Genomic DNA, 9,711 nt, shown 5'->3' with positions numbered 1-9,711 from the left:
TAGACAAAGAATGGAAAAAATCATCTAAGAACCTTCCGAGACTTATGACATTGTCAAGTTAATATCGGACTAATAAGAATTATAAATATTCACAATTAACATACTGTGCAAATTTGAAAAGAACACCAAGAATGTTAGGTGAGTTAGAGGTAATCAACTCTACTTTACAGCTCAAACCCAGGTTAAATGGTGTCACTAGGCCCCCTCCGGCATGCATGCTAGAGGAGAAAATAGCAGTGGCGGAAGTCATAATGTAACCGTCCAAGTGCAAACAACCCTGAGCATCCTAGGTCACTTGGAGACAGATTATATTATACGTACTCAGTATCTTAGTCCCACACTCATCAGAAACTTTACCATGAACTCCAGCTACATTCCAGCTTATCGCCCTTAGGTCAGTGGGTGGGCTAGATACTTTGGTCGTTACTGTTACAAAGTATAATTGTAGTCACGAGGTAAATCCAAGTAGAGGTTTATTTATAAGTTACAAGAAGATAGTTGTAGGTTACAAGCTGATTGATGGTAGGTTCATGATTAGTTCAAGCTAGTTCATGGCCCCACCAGGAGCTGAATCTTTACAGCTCAGCCCACTCTCTCCAACAGTCATTCTTCCAGTCCACCAGGCACACCAACATTCCACACTGTCATCAGGCATTCTAAGGTTCCATACATACACATAAGCATACTGGCTGAGCAGCTGTAAATGCAAGCACAACAGTTACCTGCCTCTGGTGTTGGGATAAGTTAGTCAGGGTTGTCAAGCTGGGCCAAGGGCTCAAAGAGATTACAGAGCAACAGACTAGAGGTCTTGCTCAGGTGAGAAAGACTGGCAGGACCACCGTACAGCCCACGGTGCCCCCAACTCTCCATTCCCCCCAGGGCCTGGCAATATGGAGCTGCTAAAAACAAAATAAAACTACAGCAGAAATGCTGTTGCACTGAGCTACACTCGTTCTGAGAGTATGAAAAATGTGGCTCGCCCACATGACGTAGCTAAAAATGTATGATTATGCAATCGTCAGGGCATGTTTTCTTGGAGAACCCTATCCAACCAACTCTACTAACCATAAAGGTCTCTTTGAATAAGGACTGTTCTGGTTTAAGCCTGGTTGACAACCAATGAATGACCCTGTTTTTGAGCTGCTGGAAACTCTACAATTCCTTATTCTTTAGAGGGAGAACTTTTGTCATAAGTACATAGGGGGTAGAGGCAGGGGGCAGCTGAATAACTACATCTCATTGATTCTCCCCAGGGACGGCCATAGGCAGGGGGTAATATGCGGTTAAATGGTGGGTTCCTGGATACTTTGGTGTTCTTAGAGTAAACCAGTATATTGTTATACAGCTTTTAGCTACAGTAGTACCTAGCATAATAAATTGTTCTTTCATTTTACATACTTTCTACAAGAAAGATCAGTAGACACAGTTTCATAATTTGTTCAGCAGTGATCCTGTCACCTTATGCAGATCTTCGACCACTTTGCCCCAGAATTCAGAGATTATTGGGAATCTTCAAAGCATATGTGCAGTAAGCTACAAACTGCCAATCTAAATAACAGCGTTTTTATGCTGGTTGCGGGCTTCGGAAGCCACCTGGATTGTCTCAATCTTTTCTACCTTCATACTGCTTTGGTACAGACTAGGCCACTAAGCTACAAATAAGCAACATATGTTGGGAATAACACACTGCCCCTCAATGCACCCACAAGAACTCTCCCATTTCACAATTTCATAGAACAATCACCAAAGGTATTTCAATGGGTGGTGTCAAGCAACCACAATGAGGTGCAAGTAACACCGTAGTTCAGGGCTGGAATAATGCGGTGCTAGAGTTTATCACATACATCAGAGACTACTGAAAACAACTACCCTGGCACATAGTGACTGAGCAAACAGCGAGAACTAGAATAGGTCTTGCAACTAACATGGGCTTTTTCCCCCTCCCAAAGGCTTAAAACCAGAAACATATTCTACTTACAAGCTGTCCAGTGAGACTTCAACTAAATACTGGCAAAAAGGAAAACACAAAAAACAGCAATGTAGAACTGTAAATTACAGTGTGAAATGTTCCAAGCACAAAGTCACGTAGGAAAACGATAGGGGGCTTGAAAACTACTACTTAAAAAAAGGACAATGTCAACTTTTGTGGAAGAAACTTCAGCAGTGCACATTGATGTTCACATTGTAACTGTATCATTCGCATATTGAGTGGCCTACTAGTGGTCCACCAGAAAACGATGCAACCATTTATTCTCAAGCACGCCAGCTTAATTAATGAAAAAAAAAATATGCTGAATGTAAAAAGTACCAGACAAACACTGATATTTGAGGTTCATAATTTTGCAAGCATTACATTGTGAGCAAAAAGGCAACAGGAGATACAAGGCATATTGTTGTGCTACTTCCACTTAAATGCACAAAGATTGTGGTTGAATCTTCATTGGTAAGGCTGGTCCTCATGCCTTTCTTGTAACAAGTGGTCTTGAAGCAACGGTTTTCAGGTTACTCTATAAACAAATATTACACTAAGGTATCATGGAGTAGGTATTCAGAGGTAATACGAATGTTTTCAATTTCAAGGGTTTCCTTGTTCACCACTGTGTTGAAACCCCGCTTGCACAGTTTTATTTTCAGTGTTCAGTCCAAAAACAAAATCTTCAGGCAATCTCTCTATTGCCATCTTTGCCAACTGGTCATCATAAGAACGCAATGTCCACAACTTCTCCAGTTCATAAATCTCACGAGTTTCTGGGAGCATGAAATGCACTACCATATTTCCTGTTTAAAGAGGTAAAAAAACACAAGCGGATCAGTACTTACTCCTATCCTACCCAAAACCTGTAAAATTCAACACTGCATTAGAAGTATTTTCATAATTAATACAAAAGTGGCTACGTTGACTGGGATGTCATCCTGTATGCACGAGGACATTCTAAAATATGGTAATCTGCAGAGAAAACCTTCAAAAGGCATAGAGGCTGGATGCTTGCTAGCACTTTCAGTTCATCGTTTTTGGACAAAAGTTAACATGGAGAGTTTAACATCAATGCAATTCTTAATCACTCAGTGTTCATTGATGGAGATGAATCAAATAATAAGGATTCGGAATTCTCGGATCTACATAGAAATGAGGAAACCCCAACACAGTTCACTTGGACTAGGTACTCTTTGATGGTATCAATGCTCAATAAAACGTTCAATCGGGCACAAGTGGATAGTAAAAAGTATGGTAATAGTACATTAATCTAAATGGGAGGTGATGTTTACAGATTCTAGTTTGGTCTCTGTCATAATACTATAGACTATTCTATGCATTAAAAAATATTGTATAAATCTAAAATCCAATGGATGAAGCAGATGAGACTATCGACTTTACTTGATGTAAGGAAAAAGTGCATAGGTTTTGGTTTCGATGCCAACCTTTGTCGGAATTGTGGCAAGTGCACCCACTACATGTGTATTTTGGAGGTAATATTTTTGAGTGAGGGAATACAGTGAAATCAGTTGACCTTGTGCTGTGATATAAATATCGATCCATGCCACATTCCTGATTTTATGGCAAGTTTTGATTGAGTTGTATTCGTCATAAATGTGGAAAATCAACCATTCAACTCAGTTCTACAGAGAACAGTGAGTAGCACAATATTAATATGAAAGCTTATTTTAAAGAAGTCTTAAACTTGTGCTATTTCTTATTACTGCGAATGAAAATGTTCTAATCCGGATAATAACATATGATGCCAATATAAAGGTATTTATTTGACCCGCAGGCTCAATTTACAAACATTTGTAAACACCCCAAGTGTAACACATGCTAAAAAGGTATTTCAGACTCGAAATTCTACATCTGATTGTCAAGATAAGTGGAATTTTAGAATCAAAGCGCACACCCCAGAGAAATAAAAATTCACCCGTTTGAAATTTCCACTTTTGGATTTGTGGGTAGTCACAAACATTTTGTGTGCTCATCTCCACCCTGGAAACATTTATTTTATTTTATTTATTTTGGAGATTTATAGAGCGCATGGCTGCCCAAGAGCGTCCCAGCGCTAATTGAAATCCACTATCAACTCCAGAGGAGGGGACCGGCGGGAAAAGAAGAGATCAGGGGAACAGCCATGTCTTCAGGGATCTGCGGAATGAAAGGAGATCAGGTTGGGCCCGAAGGTCTGATGGAAGAGTATTCCACATCTTGGACGCCTGAAAAGAGAACTGTCGACCTCCAAAACGTGTTTTTTTGATCTTAGGTATTTTGGTCAGGTGGGCATTGGTTGAGCGTAGGGTTCTGATTGTCGTGTGTGGGGTCACGAGATCTTTCAGGACCGGGGGGGCTTTTCCATGCAGGATTTTGTGGGTTAGGCACATGGCCTTAAACTGCACCCTTTGTTCAACCGGGAGCCAGTGGAGCTCCTTGAGTGCAGGTTTGGCGGAGCAGCGTTTTTTGGTGCCAGTGAGAATTCTGGCGGCCGCATTTTGCACCACCTGCAGCCTAGAGATGACTTTTTTTGGGGAACCGAGATATAGGGCGTTGCCGTAGTCAAGTCTAGACAATATGAGGCCCTGCATGACCAATTTTCTTGACTGGAATGGTAGGAGTGGGAGAATTTTACGGATGGAGCGGAGCAGGCCAAAGCAAATTCCTGCAGTTTTCTTGGCCTGCGTGTTGAGAGTAAGTTTGTCATCCAGCCAAATCCCCAGACTCTTGATATCAGTTTTGGGGATTGGTGGTGGGCCTATACTGGAAGGCCAAAGAGACTCCGGGCGGAAGTGGGACTGGTTGCCTAGTACCATTAGCTCAGTTTTTTCTCCGTTGAGCTTTAAGTGGGAGTCGCTCATCCAGCTGACTATATTCTCCAAGCAGGAATACAGATCAATGCTGGGGGGTTCTGACTGGCTGAGGGAGACGACCAGCTGTGTGTCGTCCGCATATGTCAAGAGTTTAATGCCATAGGGGACGACGATTTGTTCCAGAGGCGCCATGTATACGTTGAAGAGTGTAGGGCTCAATGAGGAGCCCTGGGGCACTCCGCAACGTATAGGGGTTTCCCTAGAGATGCAGTCTCCTTCTGCCACCTGAAAGGAGCGATTGTGGAGGAAGGATTTTAGCCATTCAAGGGCTTTCCCAGTGATGGCGAGGTTTTCCAGGCGTTGGGCAAGGATGCCATGGTTGACGGTGTCGAATGCTGCGCTAAGGTCCAGGAGGATCACTGCCACTGATCCTCCTGCATCGATGATTTTCCTGGTTTCTTCGACTACCGCCACCATTGCCGTTTCTGTCCCTTGGCCCGGGCGGAAACCAGTTTGGGAGGTTTTTAGCAGCTCGTTGGACTCCAGATAATGAGAGAGCTGGGAGTTGATATATTTTTCCGCTAGTTTACTAATGCCTGGGAGGAGTGATATTGGTCTGAAGTTGGCCAGGTTTTCCGGGTCAAGGGATGGTTTTTTTATAAGTGCCTTCACCACCGCTTTTTTCCAACTTGTGGGCACAGTTCCAGATTCAAAAGAGGCGTTAAGTAGGTTGGTCATGAGTGGAAGGATGCTCGGGGCAACCTGCTTCAGATGTCTCACCGGAGCTGGGTCATGAGGCGATCCGCTTTTGAGGGCTTGTAATATAGAACCAAGCGTTTCCGCGTTAATGAGTTGGAACTTGCTTAGCTCAATGTCTCTGTTCTGATGTTGGGGAGAGGGACGGGGGGAGGGGTCTATAGGAGAAAGAGGCGGAAGTTGTTTGAGTATAGTTTGTATTTTTGAGTCAAAGAAATTGGCTAGCTCATTGCAGTGTTCGATTGAAGGGTCTCGCGCAGCTGGGGGGGTGGGGGGTTTTAAAAGCTTTTTCAGGGTGAGAAACGTCTCCCTCGACGAACTTGCTGCTTTGCTAATTTTCTCACTGTAAAAGGAGATTTGTGCGTTTTTAAGAGCTTTTTTATAGTTAAGAATCATCAGTCTGTAGTTGTTTTTGCTGATGGGATTAAAGTCTTTTCTCCAGACTCTTTCTGCTCTCTTGCAGATTTTCTTTAAAAGGCGGATTTCTTGGGTAAACCATGGAGAGGTTACTTTTGTCCTTGGTTTACGATGAGGTTTTTTTGGGAGAGCTTTGTCTAGAGAATTGGTGATCCAAGATGAGAATTCCCTATCAGCAAGGTCAATAGTTGAACTAAGGGTAGGGACTGTGTCCTCGAGAGCTTGTTTCCACTTATCATAATCTAGTTTCGCCCAGGGTCGAGATGGTCTGCCGGGAGCTTGGATTTGCGGCGGTTTGGGGTAAGTGCACCAGGTGAAAGGAATAAGTAGGTGGTCGGACCATGGCACCGGAATGGGAGGTCTGGTCACAAGATCCTGGAAATTACAGAATATGGGGTCGAGCAAATGCCCCCGGTTATGAGTGGGGAGGGAGTTCTGTAAGTGTAGTTGGTGGGCTGCCAAGTCTTGGATCAGCTCTGAGGCCGTGTTGTCTTTGCAATCTTCAAAGTGGACATTAAAGTCTCCTAGGATGAGGAAGTTGGTCCGGGCGCTAGATCTGGCCAAGGAGCATTCTAGGAGGGAGTTAAGAAATTTTCCCATGGTACCAGGGGGACGGTAGATAAGGAATCCGGAAAGAGAAGAGCAAGGGGAAATTTGCAGGGTGAAGTGGACGTTTTCACAGTCTAACAGAGGACTGTTAAGGAAACGGCATGGCATTGAATCCTTGGAGATGACAGCAATGCCTCCACCTCTGCCTTTGGGACGGTTAAGATGTTGGATACCGAATCCTGGGGGAAGGGCTTGGACTATGTTGGCGTCTGAGTCAGGCGTCAGCCACGTTTCTGTAAGAAACAGTATTTCGAGGTTATGGTCTTCAATGAGCATATTTATTTCAAGGGCGTGTTTGGGCAGTGATCTGCAATTTATCATTGCCATGTTTATAGTCGACTGGGTGGGGACGCTGATGATAGAGGGGGTGAATTTAAAAGAACAATGTGGACAGTGGGTAAAACGAGAGTCTCCTTTCAGTACATGGGAGCATGGCGATGGAACGGGCCTGTTGAGATGGCGTAGAGCATCTCCTGAATAAGTAAACCTTACCTCAGGCCTCTTGCCTGGCTCCTGGCGTGTACTGGCGCGGACGGGCGCAGACGGGCTTGCCTTAGGCGCGCCTTCGGCGCGCAAACGGCGCTCCCGCTGCGCTCGTCCGCTGCGCTTGCGTGGGAGGCACATTTGAGGGGAGAAGGAGAGGGCGTGGCCTATCCGGTGGGCGTGGCCTCGCGACTGGCGATGGCGGCCATCAGAACAACTTCACGAAGCAGCGCTAGATCTACTGCCTGTGAGCAAAGCGAATGTCAGGGGCCCAGCAAGAGCTCAGGGTAGGTAAATAAGTTTTAAAACAATGTTACACACAGAAATAAACAGTTTTAAAATATCGTTGCAAAACCTCCGGCTTCCACCTCAGAGGTAGTGTTTTTACAAAGTTGCTCCTCGCAAAAAACAATAAAAGAAAAAGTAGCATTAGAAAAGAACCCACCCATCAACAACAGCACACAGGTTGACCAATCAATGAAAAGGTAGAGCCACTAGCTTTGCTGGTAGTCTGTGAGGAGTGCGAGTACTGTTCGTGCTGTGCGGCTGCTAAAATGTGATGGATGTGGATGCTCTCTGGCAGCCTGCTACAGAGAGCTGCTGAAAGTGGGAGACTGCTTGTATGCGAGGGGTGCAAGAATGCTTCGGACATTGTATGACAGGTACTCTATGAGAGGAATGAGACTGCTGCTGGCATTTAGGGTGTTTGCTTTTACACCATAGGGACATTTCCAGCTCCAGATGATGCTATGGTTAAAGATACCCTTTACACTTAATCAACGTTGAGTCTTAAACTTCAAACGTTGATTCTAATCAAAGTCTACTTCCTACAATTTTGAGTCTTGACACTCTGCTTCCCTAATAAGGTTGCCCGAGGGTCTTGAGTTGGGGGTGGTGAGAAAGATAATAATGAGCCTGGGTGTATATTAATTTACTGTCGAGAACTCTTGTTCAGTGATCACGGCAAGTTGCCCGATCAACAACTCCTCCACATTGTGTAAACAACCAGTTGTGTTTAATGGCATCACTAACCACTAATTACGCAATTGAATGGGCCTCCTTTGCCACACATTGCCAGCACTGCTTTCCAGGTCTGACTTTGTTCCTTGTTCACAAACCCTGACATCTGAACCACATCAGTTCCCCTATATGTACACACACAGTGCACATGGGCAGCAAGGTGCCATTTACATGTTTGGTGCCTGGGCAGTAGTTAAGCTTGACCAGAGCAGGTAGTTAGCCATGATCACATTACTTCACGTCGAAATCTAGGCACCAAAGAGCACCATACTCATGCACTAGATAATTCATTATACTGCAGCATAGACGCAACCCTTCGCTGTCATTGTCCACTAGAGTGGATGGGTGATAACTCTGGTGGAATCTCAGGGGCGCTCATAATACAAAATGTGATCATCACACCAAAGCTGTTTAATCATTTGTCATAACTGCAAAAAAAAAAAAAAAAAAACAGCAATGCTTGCTCTTGAAATTATAAATTATATAAAATTGCTTAATTTTAAGAGACTGCTGCATCATGGAAATGTGAAGGATGTAAGCTTATGTCATTGAAATCATTCCATGATGACACTGCAGCATTCTCTTAAAACTATATAATTTGAAAATGAAATTGCCATCAAATATGAATTTTTGATAAGACCACATATGGTGGATTATAAAAACAGAGATATTTTCTCCGATGACATTGGCTGGTATAGGGTCATGGCCGTATTGCATTTGTTGGAGCTGTTTAAGGATGACAGAGTTCATCTTTGCTGAGGGATATAAAAGTGCTTTTAGTCTTCGGTGAGAAAACATAATTCCAATGAGCTCCAGAAATGATTTTTTATCCTATAGAACATGTCCTTGGAGGAATCTCTTACATTTACCACTAAGGAGGAGATAAGAAATTGCCCTCTGGGTATACAGTTTGTTCGTATACACCAGAAGAAAGATCGGATGGCATTTGCTGATTTATTGATTGGATCTTGGTTGAAGTTGGACTACGCAGACAAAATGGAACGCTCAATGTTCTTTTCTCAACTTCTTTAATTTTGGGTACATTTTGAATGCTTAGGGGCCCATTATGATGTCGGGCGGATTGCCCCCTTCAGGCTGGAGGTAGCCTCCGCCGGCCAGGCGGGGGCAATCCGCCGGACATCATCACCAGAATTCCGACCCCGCCATATTAGGATGGCGGGGGGGGACTGCGGCGGACGTAAAGACCGTCCGCCGCCTTTCCGCCCCGGTCACCTTGCGGCCGGGGCGGAAAAGTAATAATATGGTGGCGGTGTCTAATAGACACCGCCAGACATGTTATGATGGGCCAAAGGAGATGCCTTTCCGTGGCGGCGATGCCACCACGAAAAAGGCATGCGGTCTTCACTCTGGGGGTCCCTTGCGGGTCCTCAGAGTGAAGGTGAGTAAGGGGGTGCACATGGGGGGTACCTGTGGTACCCCCAGCATTTGCATACAAGAAGCAGCAGGCACTGCGCGGTGCCTGCCGCTTCTTGTATACAAATGCAAACATTCATTTTTGACATTGTGGCGGGTGGTGCAGAGAGCACCGCCCGCCAAAATGTTAAAACTGAGGGATGCGCCTGCCACTGTGGCGGGCGCATCGGGACCCCCGCCCTTATGGTGGGCGGTCCCTATTAC

At 44.7% G+C, this 9,711-nt stretch overlaps 1 protein-coding gene across 1 annotated transcript in view; it reads right to left on the bottom strand.

Annotated features, from left to right (window-relative positions):
* Window positions 1–456: 456 nt before the first annotated feature.
* MALSU1 (mitochondrial assembly of ribosomal large subunit 1) overlaps window positions 457–9,711 on the bottom strand; it is a 68,172-nt gene continuing 58,917 nt past the window's right edge. The window contains exon 4 of the mRNA XM_086941760.1: window positions 457–2,778. Coding sequence (XP_086797886.1) covers window positions 2,576–2,778 — 203 coding nt within the window. The 3' untranslated portion in view covers window positions 457–2,575. The remainder of the gene's footprint in view (window positions 2,779–9,711) is intronic.

The sequence above is a fragment of the Lissotriton vulgaris genome, chromosome 10 (assembly GCF_964263255.1).
Source record: "Lissotriton vulgaris chromosome 10, aLisVul1.2, whole genome shotgun sequence".
NCBI classification, from domain to species: Eukaryota; Metazoa; Chordata; class Amphibia; order Caudata; family Salamandridae; genus Lissotriton; species Lissotriton vulgaris.
Note: the sequence above shows the minus strand (reverse complement) of the source record. Positions and strands in the feature narration are given on the sequence as shown.